Source organism: Polistes canadensis, unplaced genomic scaffold (assembly GCF_001313835.1).
Source record: "Polistes canadensis isolate GaletaPanama2010 unplaced genomic scaffold, ASM131383v1 scaffold_401, whole genome shotgun sequence".
Classification (NCBI taxonomy): domain Eukaryota; kingdom Metazoa; phylum Arthropoda; class Insecta; order Hymenoptera; family Vespidae; genus Polistes; species Polistes canadensis.
In genome coordinates, this window is record NW_014569948.1 from 1,735 (window position 1) to 29,422 (window position 27,688).

The 27,688-nt window shown below is 27.7% G+C and overlaps 3 protein-coding genes and 1 long non-coding RNA gene across 4 annotated transcripts; 2 read left to right on the forward strand and 2 right to left on the reverse strand.

Annotated features, from left to right (window-relative positions):
- Positions 1 to 499: 499 nt before the first annotated feature.
- LOC106792284 (dynein heavy chain 8, axonemal) lies at positions 500 to 26,811 on the reverse strand. The gene is made up of 65 exons (XM_014758599.1): positions 26,667 to 26,811; positions 26,432 to 26,574; positions 20,129 to 20,247; positions 19,812 to 20,034; positions 19,576 to 19,727; positions 19,243 to 19,441; positions 18,949 to 19,112; positions 18,689 to 18,865; positions 18,335 to 18,556; positions 18,129 to 18,230; positions 17,896 to 18,042; positions 17,545 to 17,819; positions 17,265 to 17,449; positions 16,248 to 16,652; positions 15,987 to 16,140; positions 15,679 to 15,890; positions 15,340 to 15,467; positions 15,057 to 15,237; positions 14,641 to 14,978; positions 14,291 to 14,454; positions 13,867 to 14,121; positions 13,531 to 13,771; positions 13,214 to 13,413; positions 12,956 to 13,127; positions 12,653 to 12,798; positions 12,438 to 12,576; positions 12,144 to 12,374; positions 11,880 to 12,085; positions 11,527 to 11,747; positions 11,171 to 11,456; positions 10,970 to 11,108; positions 10,662 to 10,882; positions 10,391 to 10,574; positions 10,179 to 10,319; positions 9,753 to 10,100; positions 9,513 to 9,699; positions 9,285 to 9,430; positions 9,021 to 9,219; positions 8,816 to 8,934; positions 8,402 to 8,738; positions 7,818 to 8,289; positions 7,484 to 7,729; positions 7,087 to 7,405; positions 6,767 to 6,993; positions 6,460 to 6,682; positions 6,214 to 6,390; positions 5,958 to 6,125; positions 5,486 to 5,839; positions 5,122 to 5,418; positions 4,881 to 5,036; positions 4,626 to 4,781; positions 4,419 to 4,554; positions 4,185 to 4,336; positions 3,851 to 4,104; positions 3,343 to 3,771; positions 2,991 to 3,267; positions 2,725 to 2,911; positions 2,390 to 2,651; positions 2,072 to 2,311; positions 1,828 to 1,995; positions 1,604 to 1,745; positions 1,324 to 1,513; positions 1,121 to 1,242; positions 894 to 1,055; positions 500 to 750 (listed from the first exon to the last, which is right to left on the reverse strand). The coding sequence occupies exons 2-65, from the start codon at positions 26,523 to 26,525 to the stop codon at positions 625 to 627; spliced, it is 13,401 nt and encodes a 4,466-aa protein (XP_014614085.1). The 5' UTR covers positions 26,526 to 26,574; positions 26,667 to 26,811; the 3' UTR covers positions 500 to 624.
- On the forward strand, positions 23,442 to 25,906 carry LOC106792281 (sn1-specific diacylglycerol lipase beta-like). Its single transcript, XM_014758596.1, has 6 exons — positions 23,442 to 23,805; positions 23,978 to 24,190; positions 24,383 to 24,705; positions 25,159 to 25,299; positions 25,388 to 25,556; positions 25,630 to 25,906. Exons 1-6 carry the CDS (start codon positions 23,606 to 23,608, stop codon positions 25,772 to 25,774), a joined length of 1,191 nt encoding a protein of 396 aa, XP_014614082.1. The 5' UTR covers positions 23,442 to 23,605; the 3' UTR covers positions 25,775 to 25,906.
- On the reverse strand, positions 25,545 to 25,919 carry LOC106792285. Its single transcript, XR_001382272.1, has 2 exons — positions 25,841 to 25,919; positions 25,545 to 25,625 (listed from the first exon to the last, which is right to left on the reverse strand). It is a non-coding gene; the product is annotated as an uncharacterized LOC106792285 (long non-coding RNA).
- LOC106792283 (sn1-specific diacylglycerol lipase beta-like) lies at positions 26,673 to 27,549 on the forward strand. Its single transcript, XM_014758598.1, has 4 exons — positions 26,673 to 26,769; positions 26,881 to 27,027; positions 27,105 to 27,223; positions 27,322 to 27,549. Exons 1-4 carry the CDS (start codon positions 26,692 to 26,694, stop codon positions 27,494 to 27,496), a joined length of 519 nt encoding a protein of 172 aa, XP_014614084.1. The 5' UTR covers positions 26,673 to 26,691; the 3' UTR covers positions 27,497 to 27,549.
- The last annotated feature ends 139 nt before the right edge of the window (positions 27,550 to 27,688 follow it).

A 27,688-nucleotide genomic window follows, 5' to 3' on the forward strand; every position in this document is an offset into this window, starting at 1 on the left:
CAGCAAACAGGGTTTTTATGCCATAAGGCTTTTCCCTGACGAGCCAATAAAGCATTTGCAATTTTATTGGCTCAACCACGTGTTTTATTTTGTACTAATTACCCTTTCACCTTCCTCACAATTAGTTAAATTCAATCGCCGGAGGACTCCATGTTGGAGGAATTTTTGGCAAATACAGAATTAGTTTCAAACTTTTGCGGAGGGAACAGTTCAAAGTCGTTTGAAATTACTAGCTCAAATTTCTACCTACACGCTAATATCGACGTGCTTACGTGGAACACATATATGAACCTTTCAACCCTATCAATTGTTTTCGCCAAATGCATATATGAATTCCTCGGCCAAATTGATGGTTTACGCAGAACGCATATATGAGGCGGTAGTCCACAGAGGGTTAATAAAGTTTTGTTATCGTTTTCTAGGCGTTAGTGTAATGATAAATAACGTAAGATGTCTATACATGTATTGCACTTAATTATAATGAAGTGGAATTCTTTATTATTTTTTTATTAAATATAATAAACAAATAAAGCAGATTCATAAAACATTTTATTTTATTTTGTAACTATTTACGTATTTACTCTATTGCTGATTTATTAATACCATTAATCATTATATAATTCATTACTTATTATCACAAAGTAACGCTACTCCACGTAAAATCCAATGATCCGGTGATTTGTTAGACTGCAACCAAAGTGGTGTAACCAAGAGATTGTAAGTCCTTTGTGGTTTTTTATACAGAGGGCACTGTTAAATATTATTTTAAAATGTATATATATGAATAACTTTATTAAAATATTAAAACTTTTATACTTTTTGCAGTATTATTAATATTATAAATATTATTTTCATCATTATATTTATAAAGAGTTTCTGAAATATATATTTACTTGATATAATTTAGGATCTTTATCTGGTTTATTATAAAGTGCATAAATATGAACAACTGGCATGTTCACATAGAGAACTTTATTTGCTGATTCACAAAGCATATTATTTCTTCTATCCCACCCAGCACCTTCTAAAATTAGTCCAATCACATACACACCTTCCTAGAAAAAAAATAAGAAAAGAAATATATATTCTTACAAATATGTGTATAAAATATGAAACTTACATCTGGTCCAGATTTAATATCATCGGTATAATAACGCAGAACAGAATTATGTAGAGTTACGTTATCTAATGCCCAACCCTCGTGAGCACGTGTTACTTCTTGTCTCATAGCCGTTAAAAATCCTATATAAAATTTTATAGAAAATATATTATTGTATCATTCAAAATTACCATTAGATATTTAATTTGAGGAAACCACTTTGCCTTGAGGATTAAAAAATCCGGTCATCCAAAATTTCATAGGTCTACCAATAAATAACCAAGTAGAAAGTTGTTGATTTCGTTCTAATAATTCTGTGAACCAAAAACCAAGCGTCGAAGACTCCCACGATCGAACTTTCCAAATTTGAGGTATTCTTGCATCGTACACATTATCGAGAATGTCTCTTAATTGCTATATGGATTTATATATATATAGATATATGAAGTTTTCTTTTAATTATTTTATATAAAAATAAATAATAAATTGTATTTAAAAGTTTACCTCATTCATTATTATCACACCTTCTATAGCTAACAATAGATCATTTAGCATTGTGTTTAATAATAAAATGACAACATTTATTCTATCTATCTCTTGTTTCAAAAAAATGTTCATAGGTTGAGTTATACCCATGATATTCATTCTATAAAAATTATAAAACAATTTAATATGCATGAAGAAGATATGAATTCACAAAAATAATTAAAAAATATGACTTTTCAAACCTTTCTTTAACTACAAATGAATCATATGATGATGGTAATTTGTCTAACATATCTTTTGCTAGTCTAGTTACAACCGTTTCCCGCGATTCTCCACCACCCACCCCTGCTTCCTTTGGTTGAATAGATATTATAATATCTAACACAGATTGTGTTGTATTACTTTGATATCTATTTTAATAAAAATATATTTATAGAAAAATGAACTTTATATATACGTATTTTTAAACAATAATAAATTACTAACGTAATATCTGCATTTGAATGAAGTCCATAAACTTGTGGAGGATCTATTGAAGCCATAGAGTCTATTACCTTTAAGTAATCAGTAACATTACTATAGTTTAATACTGGATAACCTTTATAAAATTCAAAATCTTCAGTAAAAAGTGCATCTGAAAACCACACTTTTGAAAATGTGTTCAATAATCGTTTATCGTAATCATCTGTAACTCGACCTCCATATTGTACTTCACCTATCATATACCTGCACAAAGTATAAAATATTATTGATACACATTATTTAAAAGACCTAATTTAATTTGTTAAGATTTTTTAAAGATACCTAACAGTCTGCCAGCTTATACCACGTTTAGGATCAAAATCACTCAAGTGATTGTTCATAAACATACAAGATGCCAACCAATCAGCAGAATTGAATTCATAAGGTATATTCCATCCAAGTGGACCGAACTTACGTCTTTCTTGTACTACACTATGTAAAAATGACACTACATATATTAATTGTATATATTGAGCAGCATCACATTGATCTAACATTATTTGATTCATTCCACTGTATGTAGCTGTTAAGCCAGCTTTTATTCCTATAATAAAAATGTAATTAAACAATTATAATAAAATATTGTTAATTAGATGAAAAAAATAAAAAAAAATAACCTTGTGGTGGCTCATATGTAAACTTGATAGACATTTGTAAAAGAGAAATAGGGAAATCTTCATGTGGTTCTGTTGTAATCCATATACGAAAATCGGGATGAGGAGATTGCATTTCCAAAAGAAAAGTAACCATCTCATTCATATAATCTAAACCTAAATGACAATTTTGACAAAGTACCCAAAAACCCTGAAAAGTTAAATTTGAAATAGATTCATATTTCACGAAATAATTACCACATAGTATATTTATAAAACATTTAACGAACATCAGTCATAGCGCTATTAAGCAATTTTCGAGCATGCACTTCTTGACCTTGTCCCATCGATATACTTTGGCATAAAATTTCCATATTTTTTGCTAATTGTTCAATGCTTGGACTAGGATCTGTTCCCATACTTAAGAAACATATCATAGGTGTATCAGGTCTTGATTCACTATGCATTACATCCAGAAGTGTAATAACTGCTTCTGCATACTGTGCACCTAAAGAACTTGCTATATATTTACGAGATTGTGAAAGAGTTCGATCCATACACCATGCTCTATAAAAAATTATATTGTAAACATGTTTTTTAATTTATATATATATAGTTATAAAAGTTCGTAAATATAAAAACCTTATAATAAGTAAGCGGCGAAAAGTGTCTAAATTATGATAACCATCTGGTATAACTTCTTCTTCCGGAGCATCTTTATCGAACCAAAGCTTCCAAAGTTTTTCAGAAGCAGGTATTTGTATTAATATATATTGAAACTGTTTCAAAGCTGATAGAGCAACTAAATGTAACCATGTTACGTCTGTAATCCATTTGCAAGGTTTTGGTTTTACAGTCTTTAAATCTAAAGCAGCACCACCTTTAATAAAGAATTCAAATTCTTCGTGAGTTATGCTTCCACGTTGAAGATCAATTTTCAATGTCATTAATAAAATAAACATGAATTTGTGTATTTCATATAAACCACGAGCTTTGTATTTAAATATTTCATATGTTAGATATTCAATAACATAATTAATTCTTTTTTGGATAACAGGACTTTTTTCTGATCTGAAACATATTGCATGTTTTTATTTTATTTTACATTCTTATACATTATATCATTATATCATTTATAAATTAAACTAACCGTGCTATTGAAATATCAAAACGTTCCAAAAATTGTACGAGAGATGTTTGATACATCGAATTAACATTTGCCATATCACAAATTAAGAAATATAAAACACTTCCTCGAGTAGCAATTGGCCTATATTCTTCACGAGCGGCGTCAATTTTAATTTCTGTTATCCTTGCAATATTTAATTTCTCATTAACTTCTGCAGCTGTTTGCTTTGTTGTATTTAATACCGTCATTAACTCTACATCTTCGATTAAAGGACCCTTTAAACATTCTTATATTTATTTGAATACTTGTTTATTATAACATATGCACAAAAATAAATAAGGATATATAAATGCACCTGGACTGTTGTTAATTTATGTAAAAGATTTGTTTCTAATTCTGTGATATTTCTTTTATTAGCAGTTACATCTGCAATTAGTTGTACTCTTTCAGTCTCTAATTCTTCCTCTTCCGTTAAAATAACTCTTCCTAACAATTGATCTTCCAGACCTATAAAATTATATAGTTATTATTCTAATTATAAATGACAACTGTAAGGATTCGCTAATATACAGAATAATAAAAATTGTACCTTTCATTGTTACAGTAAAATCGATTATTGAAACACGTGCGAACACTTCTGGATTATACGAAGGATTTGGCAACTTCGTTGTAATGTAAAGTCTAAAATCTTTGCTAACGTCTACTTCCTTATCGCCTAATTTTACCTACGAAAAGACAAAAATAAAAAGATACTGATTTATTCAAATATATAAAGACTATACAATTATATGGTTACTTTAAATGTAGTTCCTATCTTTATGAAATTTTTTTCCAGTAAATTATCAAGAACAGGATCTAATTCTTCTGCCACATCTTCAATAAGTAATGGGCGACCAAGTGATACAGAATCTTCTAAGTGATTTCTAAAGTATTTATGAGATAAGAGTGTTACCTATAATGAAAAATGGATGGATTGATAACAAAAAACATTTATATGCATTTTTATTTTATTTATGTGTGCACATATTCAAATAATTACAATAGCACCTACTTGTAAATCAAAATCCTTTTCTTTGTTTTTAATCCATGCTTTGCCTTGTAACTGTGGGTCAATTAAAAGTGCATATCTAGTTGCTTTAGTCACTATTATACCATTTTGAATAGATAATTCATCAGTGGGTAAACCTTGTAAATTCCATTCTCCTATCTACATAAAATAACATTTAACATAAACATTATGTACGTTCAAATTAAACACAATTGTAAGTATAAAATAAATCAACAAATCTCACTGTTGCTGTATCTGTCAACACATCAACAATGTTTATCGTCTTAGAACATGGAATTTTTTTATCCCGAAGGAAATCAAACCACTTTCGCTGTAGCAATAGACGGATTTCTTGATTAAACGGGCCACAATAGGAAAGAAATCCAGTTAATATTACAACATCTCCAACAAGTCGCTCGATTTCAGATTTAAACATAGCTACTTGTTCTGTCCATCTTACTCTTTCACCAGACAATCCTTCAATCATAGCAGTTGCTGTATTAGTTTTAGCTTGGCATGCTTCAGCTTGATCAACTATTACCTAAAAGTAAACATATGCAATTATAAATTTAGCACTACAAACCAAACATGTTAGCATCATGTTTTACCTGTCTTTCTTGCATCACAGCATCATACTCTTGCTGGACATGTTTTAAATCTTCATCCTTTTCTTTTAATAAAGCTTCTGCTTGACGTAAATTTCGATTAGCTCTTTCATACTTTCCTTCCTGTACGGCTAAATTTGCCTTTAATGGAAGCACGTCTTTATTTATTCCATAAAAAGCTACCATTGCAATGGTCCATTGTATTAGGCCAGCTACATTACCACAGGCCTGCTTTGCAGCTTCATATGTATATAAAGGATAATTTAAATATGGATACATTAAATCTACAATTTCTCCGTTAATATTATCTTTAGGAAATTGTTGCAAGTTGTACAAAAATCTAGTATCAGTCATGACCTGTATTAAATAAATTTCAACATTTATTCAACATATTATTATATATGAATATTATATAATATAATATAATTAACATTATTTATTATAAAAACTTGTATTATAATTATCGGTTATGTACTTTAAATGCTTCAGTCCAGGAGGCTGTTAAAAATTGGTGTTCTGTATCTGGTTTAACACGTTCTAACTTTTTCCCAAATAATATCAACACACAATCCATAATCAAAGTAATTAAATATGGTGGTTTTGCTAATTTGCGTACTGTTGCGATATCGGATGCTTTTATAGTCTAACAAAATATTTTATATCTTTTTGTACGTGTAAATTTTATAATTAAAACAATAGCTATAACTAGAATAACTTGATATTTTGAATACCTGCAATGCAGCCTCTGCTTCTAATAATGCTGGTTCTGCAGCTTTCAATTTTTTTTCTGCTACTATTTTATCTGCAGCAATTACCTTCAATAACGCTTCAGCTTGATTTTTGGTTACCTGTACTGTTGCTTTCACTGTTTCTGCTTCTCTTTTCTTCTCATCAACAATAACTAAAATCTGTAAAATAGTATATAATTTTTAATGATTATGAAAAAGAGAAATATTTTTGGTGATAGAAATACATACAGATTCCACTTGTATATTCTTTTCAGCGATTTCTTGCAAATTTTTTTTTAATACTTTACGTAATTCATCAACTTGTACAGTAGCGTCAACTAGCTTACTTAAACCATTACTCATACGACTAGCAAGCATATTAATATTATCCAAATTTTCTTTGTAAATCTCTTTATATCCAGTAAGAAATGTTAGAAATGACTTTGGTGTAACGTATGTTTGTCGACGGAACCTTTTTGATGTTATAATTCAAATAATTATTAAATACATTCAAACGGAATTATAGATCAATGATAAATCATAAATTTATAAATACCTATTAAAGTATTCTATACAAATATCATTAACGTCGTCTTGAACATCACCCATTACTTGAATTAAATTTTGTTTTACTTCAAAAGTACACTCAATTTCGAACGTTCTTAAAATATGTTGGCCTACTTGATACAACGCATCTTTAGGCCATTTAGCAAACCAATTCATTGTACAGCCAGATATAAGTGCAGGAAATTTCAATGACCGTAATCTGAATTTTTCTCCAACCTATGATACAAAAAAAAACAATAATATAATATTTTTTTGAACATAGAGTTCAAAATTAAATGAAAAAAAATTAGCACAAATTAGAAATCTTACTGGTGAAAAACATAAAGCTATGTGCAAATGATCTCGTGCTCGAGTTATAAAATAATCATAGAGATTATCCTGTGTTGGAGGTCTTTTAGGATCATCTTTTTTCATGAGTGGTGTGACTGCTGTATAAATATCTTCTAATTCATCCTTAGGAAATAAACCAGCAATTTCGCCTACACTTAAAATATTATTTATATACTCAAGAAAAGCTTCATCTTTAATCTCATTATCAGTAAATATAAATGTCAATCCCTTGCTAACGGTACCAGCTTCACGATACAATTTTTTTAAGTCATCCATTAAACTTGCCACATTATAAATTCTGAAAATATTGTTTTTGTTATTGTTCTTTCATTATACAATTAACACATAAATTGATTATAAATTAAAAAGTACTAACCTAGATAAAGTTATTTGGAAAAATGTAAAACCTGCAATAAAGGAAGCTAATCTTGTTAAACTTTGTTTACCAGATCCTCCAACGCCTACCAACATTGCGTGACCTCTTGGTACTCCAAATATTCTTGATATTCGTATTAAATGTATAAGAGCATCATGGAATAAAACTAAATCAAGGTGTATTCCACGTATGTACTCATTAAACTGTTCCATATTTTGCTTAACTCTTGTTATAACTACCTCATAGCTATAATAAAATTAATAAATCTAAATTAAAACACAGCTTATATATAGAACACAATTCTTACTCGATATAAATGAATACTCCTACACACCTTGGTATCTCTTCATAAATTTTTGGCGCTTCAAAAACAAAATCCTCTGGTTCATCACCTGTTGGTTCTGGAGGATCACGCAAAAAATTAACAAAATATGTTTCTACATCTTCATAATATTGAAAATCTGAACCCAAAATTTCTTCTGCAGTTTGCTTTAATGCATTGCGAAACCATTCATTATCTTCAGTAGTTATAAATTTATCAGATATTACGCGAGTGCACTCGTGACCCCAAAGTTTTAATAATATTGTAATAGTTTCACATTCGGCTTTTTCAATTCTAAGAATACCTTCCCAAATACGTGATAAATCTCTTAAATTAAAAACATAATGAAATTTTGCTGGTGTAGGTAACATTTTTACTTTGGTTTTTTGCCATAAAATTCGTGTTAAAGGTACTAATTTTGGCAGAAAATTCACAATCTCTTCAGAAAATCTGGTCAAACAAAAGTATCCTTGACCAATCTTACCTAAATAAAAATAATAAATATTAAATATATGTAAGAAAAAGAGATCATAAATATATATTCCACGTAATTGTATATACTATATTTTAAATAATTAAATAAACACAAAAATCACCAAAAATAGCATCCATCGATTTATTGGACGGTAAAGTGCAATTAAAAATATTAAATTGTCGCTTTAATCTTGCTGGTATATCATTCCTACCACCTCCTGGATGAATCATGGCAGCAAGTATCATAATATCTTCTAATGTACAAAAGTCACCAGGTTTGTCTAATGAATAAAACCCTTTGTATTCCATTAATTGACGAACAATTTCATTTGTTATTTGATCACCCCATTCATTTATTAAAGGCATATTTATATCATCTATGAAAATAGTAAGTTTTCGTCCACTAGGAGGTCCATAAGTATTTCCAACTCGCTTTTCAACATAACTTTCAAATACTCTCTAGAGATAGATATTTATTTATACTTATATTTGCATATAAATATTATATTTATATTTAATGTTTTTGTTGCAATTACTTGAACCATATTGGGTGTAGAAGCCGATGAAAAATTAAAAGATTTTTGGAGATGATATTCCGGATCAAAATTAGACATATAACTTTTAACCATAACTGTTTTTGCAGTACCTTGCTCTCCTATGTATAATATGATACTTGACAATTCATACAAGATATATAAACGAAATATAAAAACACTTATTAGTAAAAATATATTATTTTACCAATTAGAAGAACTGCTTTCTCTTGTTTTGCTATTATATCGATTAAAAATAATGTTCTTGTATTATCTACATTAGGAACTAATATTTTATAATATTTTAAGACATGATCTGATGGATATTCAAATTCTGGAACCCTTTCGTTCCAATGTATCCAATGTCCGTAATCGGATACTAAATATTCGAAAATTGTTTCATCCTCCTAAAATATATTAGTATACGGGTGTATATTATATAATAAATAAAATTTTAAATATTTTTATTAACTTCTATAATTGGCCAATTTAAACGCGATTTATGAGCTACAAAAAATTCTTGTAAAGCATAACGTGTATCAAGTTCTAATACTGCTCCTAGACTCCACATAATAGAAAATAAGAATATTTTTTCTAAATGGGTATTAGTTAATACTTCTGAAAATTATAAAGCATAACAAAATTAATGTCGAATACCACATTGTTATTACATATGTAGATAACCCTTGTGTGTACTTACTACTAGTATCATTGTCTATCAGTAAACCATTTAATAGATCAATAGATTGACGTATGTAAAGAGCTTCCAAAAGCGTCATCTTCGCCTCAAGTTTTGTTAGAACAAAAGTAAGAGCATCGTCATATATTTTGTGAAATAGTATACGTAATGTATTCGCTTCTTGATTTGGGCGTGTCTTTAGCCAGGCCTAAACATATTAATAATTAACAAATTGTTTCAAAAATAAATATTAAGACTCACCTCTAATATGTTATGCCATTTTAATACAGAAGAGCTAATGAAGACCATTCCCATGCGTGATATCGTCGCTGGCGATGCATTATCAACATTATCTGGTTCAAACACTAATTTACTAGTTAGAGACATAATTATACGATCTCCATTTGCTAAAGTTAATGTTTTATTGTCATCTAGTACTGAATTTAAATTTTCAATCCACACTGCATCAACTGGTCCATCTAACACAATCCATAAATGGTCTGCTTTTTTCGTTTGAACAGATCTTCTCCATATTGTTGAAAATATACCATCTGTCCAATCATTTGTAGCAACATCCAATTTACCAAACATTTGTGATGCTGTAATAGCCTAAAGTAAATAGTATAGATCATAATATCTTTTAAAATTTATAAAAAATAATAATATTAAAATATGTATTATGTATACTTTTGGATTCATCCTAATTTCTTTATGAGGTATACCCATTTCTGTTAGAGCTTTCATTAACGCCCACATACATCGAGTTTTCCCAGATCCTGTAGGACCAAGCACCATCAGACCATGACGAACTAAAGATGTTTCATATAGCTAAATATTTAATATAGTTAATAAATATTTACTTATCAAAATGTGTTAATTATTAATAACTGCTTTCTTACTTGAATAGTTTTTAAATTCCATTCAGGATGATTCATTATTCCTAAATCAACCGTAGCATTTTCTATTTCTTTTTGTAACTCTTTATACGTTTGTACCGTTAATTTGATTCCTGGAAACATGTCTTCAATGAGTGACATAAACAAAGGTTCATCTTCATCTACTAATTTCGATAAGTTCATGTCCCTAAAAAAAAAATAAAGTATCATTAATATAACTATGTTTATTATATTTTGGATAATTTATTTCACATCCACAATAAATTCATTATACCGAAGTACTCTCATCAATGTTGTTTCCTCTGATTCATCAGGACGTGCACGTTTTTGTGCTCCAAGTGTTCGCAAACACGATAAAATGTTACGTAAACCAAAATCATAATGCACTTGTTTACTAAGTTGCTCTTCACATAATGAATATAATGTAAAAAATTTCCGTGCTAACATGGTATTTTGTAAAAAACCACAAGCTGCCAGTTTCACGCGCATGATTATCTAAAAAGGATAAAGTTAAATCAAGATTAATAAGCTTTCTACATAAACTCTAATAAAAATGTAAAAAATATTTATATATATAATTACCTGTCTATCTGGGACCATCATAGCCACACTTCTAAATTGTATTTTCAAATTTTCTGGTAATTCTTGTCGTCCAGCATAGCCTGGATTCATTGTAATAAATATTCCAACTTCGTAATTAAGTTTATATGTTTCACCATCACTGTAAATAACATTAAAATCAACATTTGATTTAAATATAATTCAATTTTATTTTAGTATTACCTAAAGAGAAAATATGTTTTTCTTTCTTTTCTTGCATTAAGCACAATTGCTATTTGTTGAGCAGCAACAGAAAGTACAGGTAATTCTATCCTATTGAATTCATCAAAACAACCCCAAATACCTGCTTGTGCCAGTCCCTTAAATATTCTACCCAAACCACGGAAATCCATTTGATCAGAACAATTAAACACGACAACATATTTTCCTAATGCTTTACCCATATCTTTAGTAGTTTCAGTTTTCCCAGTGCCAGCAGGACCTGCTGGTGCACCACCAAAATTCATACCTATATAAATAATAAATAAACATAATAATAGTATACAATACAAATAAGCTTATGCTTTTACAGTTCTTACCAACAGCTTGTGCAAGTGTTATATAACATCTATCTGTAAGAGGCGTTATAACGAGTCTATCAGTACATCCCAAAAATTCATTTTGGTAAATGAATTCTACATCTGTAATTCTTATCAAAATTTCTTCCTTGTCATCATCGTAATAGAATCTAGATTGTTTAAGCCATTCAAAATCTTGTATATTTCGAATTTTGGAACGATATAATTCATCAAATATATCTCTGAAATATTTTGAAATTTCAATTTTAAAAAGATATAATCACACCTAATTATAACGTTTAAAAATATAGTATAGATTGTACATTTAACAACAAAATATTTTTTACACTTTCTTATAAAACTATTTGTTTTACCTTTGATGTACATGAATTGTAATCAAAACTTCATATTTTTGTCTAGAATATGGTGTAAGATCTCTTACAGTTACTTCTATTAGAATATTTAATAAATCCAAAAACCACTCGTTAGTTTTACGCATGATGGTTTTATCTCGTTTTGATGCATTCATTGCTGCTTCAGAATCACGAGTCCACAAAACTTGAAGGGCAAGCAATGCAACCTGATCAAATTTTATCCATTAATAAAAAATATATATATATATCATAAAGCTTCATTACCTGTAATACGGAATTATCTATTAATGCTAGAATATCAAAATCAGGAGTATTCAATAAGGTCATTCCATATGAAATTGCAGCAGCAACAGACATCTGATGTACAGATAGAAATGTGTTTAACCAATTTTCTACACCACCTAAACATACAACTACTTTTTCAAGTACGATTTTCTCTTTTTCACGAGAATACATTGCTATAATATTCTCATAATCCTTTGTAGAAAACTCCAACTATTAGAAATAAAAATATATTTAATAAATAAAATTTATTATAGTTTATACGCATGTAATCACCTCTGCAACGTTATCAAAAAAACCATTTAAATAATTTTGTATAGTGTGACAATCAGCAGCTTGTCCAAGAATTTCCAATAATGTTGGATCAGATATAAAACAAAATCTTGGAAATATAACACGTTTTGTTTCCAGATATCTATTTAAATAATATTTTAATATTAAACCAAATAATTAAAGTGCTTATATCATATTTTTAAATTCTATTTACATACCCACTAAGAGATTTCTGACAAGATTCTAACTGCTCTAATAAATAAGGTAAGAGTTGACCCATAGTTTCATCTTCTGTACATGTTTCCACTACATTTAACTTATCGTGTGCACGATTCATAAGTTTAACCCATGACTTATCAATTGACTATTTAAATACATTTAAATAATTTATTACTACTATATTATCAGATCTATTAATAGATAAAATTATAAATAAAACATACTTAACTATTATGATATTTCAAATTATTTTTATAAGCTATTTATCTTTTGGTAACTATACTTATTTTATTTTTTCTTACATTAAAGCGTTTTGCTTCAGCTGGAAGTTGTTTTGATATATCACCACCAATGAATACAGCCTCTAAATATGCCCATAGATTCTGAACAGTTAACCAAGTGGACAATATTTCTGACGTATTACTCAATTTCCTTTGCCATAATTGTATATCTTTCTTGAAATGTGCGTTATATCTATATTATAAATTACATTATATGTTTCTATATGTATATATAAGTAAATATCTTCTATTCAAGAGAAAATTTCATGAAATTTATACCGGTTTGCCATTAAAGAACTGATCACCATCAAACTATCTTCAAGTTGAGATATTATTTCAGCTGTTTCAGCTCCTTTAAGTAATAACTCTCCTCTTTGTTTAAAATGAGAAAACTGTAAATTTACAATAGCCCAATCCGCAATCACTTGTTTTAGTTTACTCTCTATTTCTGTTTCTTTCACTGCACTAATGCATATATCCTAAAATATAAACGATGTGCTGGATAAAAATATAAAATATAATAAAACGATAATATTATTTTAATCATAAATAGAGTGAATAAATTAAAGAATTAATTTAAATCTAATAAAAAATACCTCAACGTCATCTTTATATTTTAATAAAGGTGCCTCTAAGACGTTCGCTAATGTAAATGTCTCAGATTCTACATCAAAAAAAAAATTACATAACTTAGACATCCGTTCCCAATGTCGATCTTTCATAGCCTTATTTGCCATCATTTCGAGTAATGGGCATGTCTCATTAAAATCATCAATTTTTTTCTTTAAATCAATATAAGCAGGCCAATCCCTCATACCTTTAGGTAATCTTCGACATCTAAAATTAAATAATAATAAAAACATTAATTATGTTTATCAAATATTTATAAACAACTAATACTTTAAAATATTTCTCTTATTATCTTTTCTTACTTATTTTGAAATTCTGCTAATTCAGCTACAATCGATTCAATATCAATATCAGACCAAGATATATTGTAGTAACTATCTATCGTTCTCATAACTTGTAAATATAATGAATATAATTTTTGTAACAAATTAAGTTCTCTTTTCCTGTATTGTAATTCAGGATATTCTCTGACGGGTATTCCAAATAAAGTTTCACCACTACTATAAGTTTCATACCTATTCCATAACTCGTCAAAACGTGCTTGAAATGCTGTAACTCTATTATCCATTAATATAGATTAAATTATTATGAGAGAGAGAGAGAGAGAAAGAGAGAGAGAGAGAGAGAGAGGAGAGAGAGAGAGAGAGAGAGAGAGAGAGAGAATAGTATAGAAATGTAATAAATAAGTTAAAATGTATGATAACTTCAAAATATTAAGTAACAAACCTTTCACTAGCTTCTGCTGCTGGTAATCCTTCAACCATTGGACCTTCTAACTCAAAATCCATATCAAATTGTTTAACATCATCTATAAGAATAACAACACCTTCTACTAATTCTGTTTTCAATGGCTCTTGCATCTCGCATATAGTTTCTTGAACTTGCTTTGCCTAAAAGTAAATATTTCAAGTTTTATTAATATTATCTTCGATAATAAATTATAATTTTGGACTAGTTACATATAAAAATACATATTTCTCAAGTTATCTCATCAAAGTCATGTAAAAATACTTAGTTTTGTATACTTTTATTAGATATCGTTATATATATTATAAAAAAACAATAGCATTATATACCATGTCCAACATATTATTAAAATTGTAACGTAAACTGTCTACTATATCTTGTTCTTCTTTTGATACATCGATGTTAAACACTCCCATCAAAGTATAAGTTTCTTCAATTAAAATCAATTCCATATCAAAAGTTATAAAATCATCTCGTATTGTACCCAAACATCTCATGGCAATACGTACATCCTCTAAATCTCTAATTGGTCTAATAAGAACTTTGTTTTTTTCATTAATATACTCGGTAATTTTCATCAATTTATTTTTATAATTAATAGACAATATAGATCCTAGTAATTTTTTCCATGCACTTGCTTCTACCAAAAGGGCAAGCTTCAACTTTTCTATAATTTAAATTTAAATTATAATCGAAATTATAATTAAAATAAAATGTAAATAAATAATTTGTAAAATCACCATACCCATTCTAATTTCTATAGGGCCAACAATATGCAAGTCTGGGAGATTTTTAATCTCTGTAAACAAATTCTCGTATTCTACAAATTTTTCCTTTATTTCTTGAATTATTGGTTCGGATTCAACAAATTTGTGTATTATTTGTTCTTTATTCTCGTCCCATATGTATGAGTATTTTAAGTATGACTGTGTTAGGTGTGGATTTATAAATCCATTAAAGCAACTTATATATATCTATCTTATATAAAGGTAATATTATTTTAAATATATATTATTTAAAAAAATTACATTGCCAAGAGCTGTAATGTCATCCTTCAACATTAAAATGATTCCTTGTAAACCCATAGTAATTCGAATAACTTCCTTGTGATCAGATATAATGTGATAATAATTTTTTAAATCTCTTTTAGTATCTTCTATAAATGAAATAAAAATCAAACTTAACTTACAATTAGTATTATACTAGATATCATATAACTAATGGTGGTCCTGTAACAAGTGGGCAAAAGGTGATCGAAAAATTAAATAAAAAAAAAATGTAGAATAAAATTTATTCATGACTTTTTTTCGAAAAAAATAAGTTTAAAAATAGGTCAACAAATTTTTATTTTTGTTAAAATATTTTACCTTTAAAATTAATATTCTTATGAGGCAAATGATATCGCTGACCCCATTGAATAATGCTTTTGTGCATATCCATTACACTTATTATAACTTGTTCGAAATTATTTTGCAATTCTTCTATAGATGGAACTGTTACAATATTTGGAATTTGTAAGACAAATTGTGTTAACATAAGTGCAGCATCATTTGATTTGTAATTATTAGAAAGTAAAGAACTGCAGAAGGAAGAAATTGAAACCTTGTAAGGATATAATATTTGACAATTAATATAATATATGAAAATTTATATATATATATATATATAATAATACCTTGTTGTTTCTACTTTTCTTCTCAATAATTCAAGTGCACCTTTAGTACATTTTATTAAAGCTTCCATCATTTTATTATTAAAATATGCAAACAACTCCATGCAATCATGATGTATTTGAGTTATCTTAATATTTTTAGAAACAGGAGCAAAACCTAAATGTTAGTACTATAAAATATCAACTTTTCATTTCTGGTATACAGAAAATATTACTAAAGAAGAACATTTTTTATCGTTTATTAGATGTGACAAATATATTTACCTAGTTCATACGGTCCAATAGTTAATTTTGTAAGGGATCCAACTTGTTTAGTCAATTGTTCGGTATCCATCCAATCATATTTAACATCTTGAAAATTAGGATCAGTAATAAGATCCATAAATTTATTAATAATCGCAATAACAACTTCTTCAGTCATTGATGACTTAACTTCTAACTCAATAGCAACAATGTTAAGAAAAGTCTTATTATCTTTTAAAAAATCAGCTGGTGATTTTGGATAATTATCAATTTTTAATAATATTGTGTTACTTATGAATTCAAGCACTTCATCTACTCTTGCTTCTTTCATATCCTTTATTTCCTTAATAAAATTTTGTACTTCTAGAAGCTTTACCTTAACATTTGCACAAGTATCTAATATTTTTAAAGATGCCCAAGAAATAACTGATAAACATGGTTGAAAAGCAATTTCAAGGTCAACCAATGCAATTTTTATCAAATTTAAGAATACAATTGGTATAGATCGTCTAAAAATCATATAATAAAAGATACATTTATATATATTAATTAAAATATATGTATAAAATTATATACCTTAATGCATCATTTTCTTCAATTAAATTTCTAATGGCATCATATGAAAAAAAAATTTTTTCTTTACAAAATGTTATAATTTGTATAAAATCCGGTACTTCCAATCCAAATCTAGACATATGTTCAGATTCCTGTATTACTTCCAAAATAAAAAGATCAAAATTTAAACAGTATTTATTTGTTTTTGTATCACGTACGAGCAATGGAGCTGATAGAGCTAATCGAACCTAAATAAAGAATTAATTAGCAAATAATATACAATTAATATGTAATTAAATGCATATAATTATTACTATTTTATACTTACAATCTCACAAGAGTCATACCATGCTTTATGATATATTATTTCATAATGTATAAATACGCTGATTATAGCATTGTAGATTTTGATGCAATTTTGCATATATTCGTGAGTTATAACACGTTTACGTGTCTTAAAGATATCCATTGATGCTTCAATGCGTCTATATAATTGTCGTATCCAAAATATTCTACCAGCAATAGGTGGTATATTACGGGGTATTGATGGAGAAGATCTATCTTCGTTATATTTATCTCTTATTTCCTCTATTTCTTCTTGATATATCTTTGTAAGTTCTAAATATTTTCTATCAATTCTTAAACATTTTAAATTTAGTTTCTGAAATCTATGTAATTTATGAGATTAAACACAAATTGAACAATGAGCAAAATAATGTGAAAAAAGAATATATTAAATATTAAAATAAAAATTAAATATTACCTCGCTACCATAATCAAAGCTACTGCAATATTTGGTGTTATAGATACAGTATCATAAAAAAATGTTCTAAGTTCAATTCCAGTTTCTTCTACATTACGCTTAAACTCATCATAATCTGAATTGAAATATGGTTTTCTATGATCTAAAGGATCATAATCTTTGGAGGAAATTTTATGAAAAAAGCTTAGAAATTTAGCATTGAATTTATCTATTCCCTCTAGAGTGGAACTTTGAAGAATAGAGTATGTTAAAGTAATTTCAAGTACATCCATGATCTATAATAAAAATATAATTATATATAAATATATAGATTATGTATTACATATCAATTACAATCGTATAAACACTCACTTTTATTAATCTTTTCGTGAAAGTTTTAAATTTTCCAAAAACATACATTTCTGATACTTCAAATGGTTTTTCATCGGCACTTTCCTTTACCTTTTTACACATTTGATCATAATATTCATGATATTGCGTATAAAGTGCAATACAATCCTAAGATTAAATAAATATTAAAAACGAATTCTTGAATTATAAATCTATAAAAAAAATATGTATATCATGAAGATTTGAGAAAGTACTTTTATTCTAGATATCATGCTAGATTTAGAATCATGCCAAATGTTTAATGTACCATCTTGTGTTAAATATCTTTTGCAAGCTAAAATCATTTGGTTTGTCATCTGTAAAATGTAATATAAAATTTCTACAATATGAATATATTAAATATATAAATATATAAAGTAGTAAATCACACATTCAATGAACGAGTAAAACAATTTAATACCTTTACGAATACAGCTGTTACCATTCTTCTTGTATTAAAAAATCTTGATGTAGCATAAATCATACGTATAACATACATAAGTGCAGGTAAATATTTTCCTATTTTTGTTGGATCTAATCTATATAATGGTTTTGTAAATTTTTCTAAAGCATATAAGTAATTCACATTGTCTTGAGCTAATATCTGCACTGTTATAACATGGTTGATCAATCTCTTCCATTTCTATATAATTAAACCACGTGATGTTTTTAATAAAAAATGAACACAAAAGAAATACATATAAAAACGTGATAATAAAAATAAAAGTATTTGTATAAAAGTTTATACAAAGTTTATAGTAGTGAATATACATACTTTCATCAATTTAGAGTTTGAATGAATTAATAAATCAATAAATGCTTGAGTATATGATGATTTAATACATTCTATAATTGATGAAAATCGGATAAGTAATCGTCTCCAATAAGCAAGTTCACCTGTAGGTCCAATTACTTCAGTTTCTCTTCGTAATTGCTGACTTTCAACAATTGCCTAATACAAAGAATGTATATACACGCATATAATATTTATAATCTTATTAAATATAAATTATAATATGATAAAAATATTCTAACTCGTTCTATTATTTTCATCCAAATTCGAACATTGTTCTCTCCTATTTCAACAACATCACGATTCTTTGCATTTAGTTTTATATCTTTTAGTGTTGTCAGATACTTATTATAAAGATCCCAATTAATTTCAAATCTTACAATACCTTGAAGATCAATGTTTATTGCTGTAAATAATGTAAATATAAAATGAAGTATTATATAGCAGTAAAAGTTATAAATTCCCAGTATTATTTATATATTATATATATTATATATATTATATATAATAGCTTAAATAACATAAGTATAACATACTACTAAGGAATTCGCAGAAATTACTAAAATCATGTATAAAATTCTTTGCTATTTTAAAATCTCTTTCTGTCTTTGACAATTCACCCCATTGTGTGTTAGCTTTTATTGCTGGTTCATTTAATCGTGACATTAAATCTGATATTGCAGCGATAGGACTTTGCGAAGTAAAATCAACTTCTGCATAAGCATAATATGTTTCCTATATAGATTAATAAATAAATATAAGGATATAAAAACATTAGATATATTTCATTTCACATTATAATTTAAAACATTTATGATAGATTACTTTCTCAAATAATTGGTCAAGTACTAATAAATGAAATTACTAACATCTAACAAATGCTTTGTTTCAAATTCAATATCTGATCTTAGGCGATAAACTATTATTGATTTGCCATAGAATGGTTCAGTAGTGCCATCGGTTACACAACAACGCAGGACTTGTTTTTCATGTTCATACTGTGGTGACCACCTACCAGATTCTAAAATAATTATTTACAAAATATAATGTACATAGGTAATTTAATTCTTACATTATTTTCAAGTAATTCAAGAAAACATAGTACCCATTGATGGTGGTGTCATATATTGATAATGTATAATAATAGCTCGTTTCCCATCTTCCTTAAAAAAATTACTAAATGTATTTACATATTCATCTTTGTCAATAATTCCTTCTTCTAAAGTTGCTGACGGTAAATTTAAAATAAATGCTGCTACTTCCAATACCATCTGATGTGTACTTCTTAAAAGACCATGCCTAGAATTTCTCTGTTCTTTGTATTTTTCCTATAAATCCATTAAAAACTCTAGTTTTTTAGTAAAATATTAACGACTACATGAATTAAAAAGTAATTCATCTATAATAATTTATACTACATACAAGACGTTCTTCTATACTTTCTCCAGGAATTCTTTCTAAAGAAACTCTTCTTTTTAATAATTCAGCGATACGTTGCTGTATCGCTGGCATTGTATAATCTCGCGAAACATTTTGTGTACCTATGAAAGGCATCATTTTAAATAATAAGATATAATAATCTTAAGAATTAATCAAAATGAACTTTTCAATTATACGATTAGTATGTGTATAACAAATGAAGTACCACCATTCGGCATTTTGTATCATTTTAAAAAAGACAATTTCATTTCAAAGTAAATCGATATGTACTTAAAAGTAAAGTAGAGCAAGTAAAATTTGTTTACTGACATACATCATTTCAAAAAAGTAAATACTAAATATGCGGGTATTTTACATAAAAATTCTTTTTATGTATGTACAGCAATACATTGCATAATACTATTTTGAACAGCGCGGATGTTGATAAAACATGGATTCTAATTTTTAATAAATATAACAATAAAAGTAAAATAAAAAATAATGAATCAATTATATACAATGATATATTAATTGACATAGTTTTTATATACAAAATTATATATAATTTATATATTTAATTTACACATATATAATTTATATATATATAAAAAGTCTATATCTCTCTATCTATCGTATAGATTTAACTTATATAAAATTACAGTATCGTATTATATCTAATTTACATAAAAAAAAAAGAGAATAAAATCATAATTAATATGTTAAGAACATTTAACTACATTTAACATGTAAGCATAACTAAATAGCCATATAATATTGTACATACATATATACCAGGAACAAATAACGGCATACTTATTTGTATCAGACGATTCTCGCTACGCAGACATTATTGCGTAAAAAGTCATAGACTAGTAAAAACAGTTTGAATGTAATTTAATATATGATTTAAGCAAAAGAAAAAACTCTAATGAATTATTTTTTAAGAGAATCACATTAAATACACTTTTCTAATATAAAACCTATTTATTATTCCAAATTATATAAATTCTAAAAATAAGAAGCTTTTTTTAATACATTCTGCGTTTAGCCGTTTTTGATCAACTTTTTATTCAAGCCATTTGATGCTTTTTTTCAATATATCAGCGTGTACCATCGATTACATACATGACAGAAAATGTTTTAATGATTCTTATCTCTTTTTATTATCTTTAGACTAAAAAACATATCTTTTATGACATTAATAATTATTATTCTGTTCGTATAAAAACGAATAAAAAAAATTTATTTCAACTTTGAAACATGAGTTGAAATAGGCTGATTATTTATCTTTTTAATTTGCTGATGTCGCACAAGCTGTGACTGCAATTATATGAATTTCAACGAAAGAAGGAATGTATAATATACATAATATACATAAGTAAATGGGTCATTGAAGAGGCTGACTTTAAGTTCGGATGAAAATAAGTGAAAGTTTATCAAACGAACTTCTAGAAACGATATATTCTTATTCTTATTTTATCTTTTTGTAGAGATGTTTATCCGACAAATATCCTAATTAATAGTCTAATTTAATTAAAATATGAGTCGAATGATTTTCGTTTGTTTTTTTTTTCTTTTCGATAAAACACCGTACAAAATATTCGAAAATCCGTTTTATGTACAATATCGCTACAAAATTGATTTCGTATTTAAACTTCTCGTAAAATAAAAGAACAAAACTAAGTACAAAGGTTGAGCAAGTAAAGATTCTTTATTATTTTAATTTTTTCCTTTTAAAGAAGCGGGTAAAAATATAATATAATATGTACATAAAGAGGAAAAAAAGAAAAAAAACATTTTTCGCGCGAGAATATATGTATGCAAATAATATTTTGTATTATTTTTGTGACTTTATAAATTTTTAGAGTATTTTTCACAGTCTTGTAAGTAATTTATATATGTATGCATGTATGTATGAATATCTAATAATAAGATCTGTAGGAATAATATATTAAATCTCTCCATCAATCTTCGTTAATATCTTATCACGACAAATATTCGAAAGATAAAAAGTAAGAAATTGAAGAAATTTGTAAAAATCGGCGCAAGTTCGAAGATTCTTAAATAAAATCATATTCATTCGCTTTTATCTTTGTTAAAGAAGAGAATACAGCTTCCCTTTTAAAACTACTTTCCTGTATATCTTGAAGAAAAATGTAGAAAGAGAGACTAAGGAAGAAAAAATGTGCTTCGTGCCGATTCGCTGAAGCGATGGACGGTCAACTGGATCGTGAAATTCAACATGGAATGTCACAAAGCAAGGTGATCAAGTCACCTTCGCAAACAGTCAGACGGCGTAGCGTTGAGCACATATCGTAATAGTCGCTTGCATTTCCTTTCAAAGGATAGTCCTCCAAAAAGTTCTTTACTGTTATCCATCAGATATACAGTCTCGCGAACTCGTCTCGTAAAAGTTACCGATGAAAGTATTCGAGGAATTCAATACATTCTATAACGAATCGTTTACCGTTTCTGTCATCTTTTAAATCATTCCAACTTTGTTTTTATATATTTTTCATACGCCAAATATTTTTACCGTTATACTGTGCGTTCGAGACGATAAAACGGTGATTTTCTAATTGTAATCACAAGAGAAGACAAATTTTATCAAGTTTTCAAAAGAGGAGATTGTTACCAAGTAAGACAATCATTTTTAAATTGGCGGTACTTTTTTGTTTGTTTTCTTGTCCTTGCAGATAAAGAGAAATTATATTTCTCGTAAAATATTACGAACAAAATTCACACTCCATGGCTCTTAAATTTCAAAAAGGAACATTATATTCGTTACTCGAGTCTTATTTTTATTTAATAAATAAGTTAATTCGTGAATAATTACGTTTTCGTACGATTTTTTATGTAAAAGAACAAGAAAATAGTTTAGTATTAAATATATACAATATTTAATGTATTTAATAAATACTTATTATCCGTTAGATTATGAAAACTAAGGACTGTAAAGCTATTATTTCATAATTTCTATTGACGATTAATCGCGTTATCTTAATATGGATCACATATTGATTGAAAATAAGATTTTGTAATTAAAAATGGAACACGTGATTGCAATCGATCAAAAATCAATTTTAATATCATGAGTGTATCAACATTAATTTCAATACACCTAAGCTGAAAAATCAAAAGATCAAATAAATAGATAAAATCCATATCATTTTTATTGGCTGAACATTTTAGATATAACAATGATGACAATCTCTCAATGAAATAATCTTTTCACTTTTCTTTCAAACATCCGCGTGGTCCATTCCAAACTATTATGTCAATAAACTCGAATCTAGAAGATAAATATACTTTCTCTTAGCACTTTCTCTACATGATGTCCAAACGCTAAAAACTTGTGAATATACGTCATAAAATACGCACAATATATCATACTGATTCTAAGGAAATAATTACTATGAAAAAATCCTATCTTTTTTCAATATTATAAAATGTTGAAAATCTCCTAAAAAACGCAGTTATATGCAACTTATACAGTTATTAAGAATTCATCAAATCGTAATGCATATTCTAAAGATTAATAAAATTAAAAAGTACATTTTGGGATTTAATGTTTTGCAGAAAAAAATGCCAGCCTTGAAGCTCTTCGGGCGGAAATGGTTAACAGCCACGGATGATCTCGTCTACCCTGAATTGTTTGAAATTTTGATACGTCTTATTTGGTAAGAAATCAACGAGGAATAATAAAGTCAACACGTCTATGTAACTCTTAATTAACGTTGCGTTTTTCTTATTACCTACAAAGACTATAATCATTATGTTGTCATAATATTCAGATAGAATGTTGTTAATTTGTTTTTCTTGTGTGTAAAAACTTTCTACATATGGTTGCAGGTTGATCTTGATAGGAATAGGATGCATCAAATATTATTTAAGTACTTGGAAATGCCAGCTAGGAGGTGATCTGGTCCGTGTATATTTGTTAGGAGAAGTAATCATCCTTGGCATAGTTATGATTCTTACATTTTTTATTATAAGATATAGCAGTAGAGGATCGATAACGGATACGCACGCTCGCCGATACGTTGAACCGCTTCTCACGGTGAAGTAAGTAAATGATATAATAATATCACATTTCTATATGACAAAAAGAAAGAAAATAAAATTAAAAACAAAATTATTATTTTCTTATGCTTCTTACGCATAAATCGCTTATCTAATTATGAGCGAAAAGAAATAGAAAGAATTATCGCAATAAAATCGCTTTATTTGTGTTTAATTGTTTTTATATATTCACAGAATACTTATGATTTTACCGGAAATAAATTGGAATATATTGGGAACGCTTTGGAGCTTTAACAAATACATAGAATGCGAGATAGAACAGTACACGATAAGTGTCGTGAAGGCAATGGTATTTTTCAATTGGATCCTCATCGGCCTCACAATTTTCGGTTTTATTCTTGTTTTCGATCCTCTTGGCTCGATGGATATGCGCAAAAATAATTTAGATGACTCAATCGAGCATGGAAAGATATCACGAATTTGGCGACGAAGATTTAAGTTCCTTTGGTGGATGAGAAAGGACGAAAGCGCCAACGAAACCTTCCAACATGTTGCTGGTGAGACATAGGTACGCCTGATTTAAAAAGTCCTGCCACATTTATAATTAGAACTTGGATAGCAATATTCACCATCTTATTCACTTTTACATCGCGATTTTATTTTCCGTTGAGTGGATAAAACAAATAAATAAAAGAAACAAAATTTAACAAGCCAGCAAGAGAAGTAGGACAGGAAAGTCTTCAATACTCGTTTAGTTTTACGTAGAGAAATCACGACGATCTTATTCTTTTTATGGCAAATTTAGATTTAAAACTCGTTACTCTGCAAAAAATACTTTCATCGTCATCCTCCTTTAGGTTCTCGATTGGCAGGACTTTTTTTGTAAATAGCATAATATGTTAGGAAAAATAAATTTAATAATATTGAAAATTGTATTATTAACATAGATAATAACATAATTAACATAAGTGAACCATTCCATACATTATAAATAATTTACTTTTTCCCAGGTTTACTCACTGCTCTATTTCGAGGAACGGATTTGGTACCTTCCGACGTTATGGCAGGCTTAATTCTACTGCGAGTTAGGCAAAAACGTGAAACGCACAAATTGAGAACATTAAATCTTTCTAAACCGAAATATACTGTTGGTAAATAAATTAATCCGATTGAATTCGTTCACTATCAATTAACAACTCATTATTAAAATTTAAAGCATATTAAAAACTTTTATTTCAGATGCACGTGATATTTTCATCAACACTCCCAGCTGGATGACCTTGGAAAATGCTCATCATTTTCTTAAATTATCTATCGCATCTTACGGCTGGCTTTTCGTTTGTTATCAACATGTGTGTACCGGATGTTTCCGTTTAATACCAAACTTAACTTTCTGCGGCTGTTTCCGGTAAGTTTTATAACATGATATACTTAAATTTTCTATGCGGGTCTAGTATTATTACATAGTTGTGTTTTGCTAGAAAAAAACGGAAAGTTATCCTGGACGACAATTGTTGTTTCTGCAATTTATCCGGAGTAAAATATATGTCCAAATTATCAAATGACGACATTCTCTTCGCAAGTTTTAAAAACCATTTATGTGAAGTAAGCTTAAGCACGAGATAAATAGAATAATAATTCTATGTCACTTATTATACAAAATTTTCATCTTTGTATGTAATTGACAGATACCTTTTTGCGTAATAGCCGATCATAAAACTTCTAGCATCGCTATAGTTATACGAGGCTCTTTGTCATTAAGAGATCTAATCACAGACATTGCCGCAGCATCCGAAACGTTTGAATGCTCTGGGCTTCCTCCAGGAAGTATGGTAATTATATGTTTGTAACTTAAAAAAAAAAAAAACACGAGAAGAATAATTAACGTAAATGCTTTATTATGATTTATATCTTTTTTATGCTAATCAAACAGTATTAAGTAATAAATAAAAAGTAAAATGATTTTTTTGCATTTTGCACAATTATTTAAATTCGTTTTATTTTTATAAAATATACGATATTATGTTTCCATGCGTGTTATTTTAAAAACTAAAATAATATTTGTTTTTTTTAATAAATTTGTAGGCACATAAGGGTATGATATCAGGAGCTAAAGTAATTTTAAAACAGTTGAACCATTATAAAATCTTAGAAATGGCTTTTAATACATATCCCACTTATACCCTTACATTAACAGGTACGTTACTATAATTTTATTAAAAATTAGATAATAAATAGTATAATTTTATGTAATGGAAGAAATGTTTAATATTGTTTACTTACAAAATCGTCGTAGGTCACAGTTTAGGTGCTGGAATTGCAGTTTTATTAAGTATATTATTACGTCATCAATACCCAAATTTAAGAGTTTATGCATTTTCTACACCAGGTAATGTCTTGAAATGGATGAAGTATTTTCTTGATCACTTTTATAAAAAATAATTGAAAACAAACTTAATTAAATAGCTGGAGTTCTTACTCGCGCTGCTGCTAAAATTACAGAAGAATTTGTACTAACAATAGGCCTTGGAGATGATCTTGTGATGAAGTTAAGTGTTGAAAGTACAGAAGATTTGAGAACATCTTTACTTGATACTCTTGCAGCATGTCGATTACCAAAGGTATATTTTTATTTTTATTTTTTCTATTGTTTATAATTTGTATATCTTGTAAAAATATGAGATTAATACATGGAGCTTCGTTAATTCCCATAATATTTTTTGTTTTAATAGTATAGAGTCATTCTCAATGGATTTGGATATGCATTACATGGTGTACCTGAACAAGACCTCGACAACACATGGGAAAATTCTGACATTATCAATCCACTTCCAATACAATCTCCTTTGTTAACAATATTAACAAATACTTATGATGTGGTAATACACGTTGACAAATAAGTACATAAATAAACGTATTAGAACTGTGCCTAATAAATTATATCATTTGATTTCAGGAAAACAAAGTACTAGCACGAGATATTTCACAAAGAAGATTTTCAAAAATGAGACTTTACAATGCTGGTCTTATACTGCATTTGTCAAGATGTAAACATACAGAAACAGATACCAAAAGGTATCTTATTATATTATTTCTATAAATATAACTTTTATATATATATATTGATAAGTTCCAATGATCATATATTTATTATATCGTTTATTTAATTATAGTAAGAAAAATAAAAAAGAAAAGAAATATGAAATGCGATGGGCGCAGCCAGAAGAATTTACCAAATTGATAGTAATGCCACGAATGCTTTTAGATCATCTTCCAGAAAATTTAGAAAAAGCACTTGTAACATTAATAGTACAACAAAAGGATCTACCAATTTACTTTGACCCATAATGCAATTTTAAAACATAAAATCTAGTTAATATGTTATTTAAATTAAAAATGGTAAGAAGCTCCTTGTAATTATATATATTATAATACTATTTTATAAATTTTAAAAAATACATAATAAAATTGATCACTGTGTTATTTCTATATATACATGTAAGGTGTCCAGTTGCACGCAGAAAATATAACAAGTGTCGC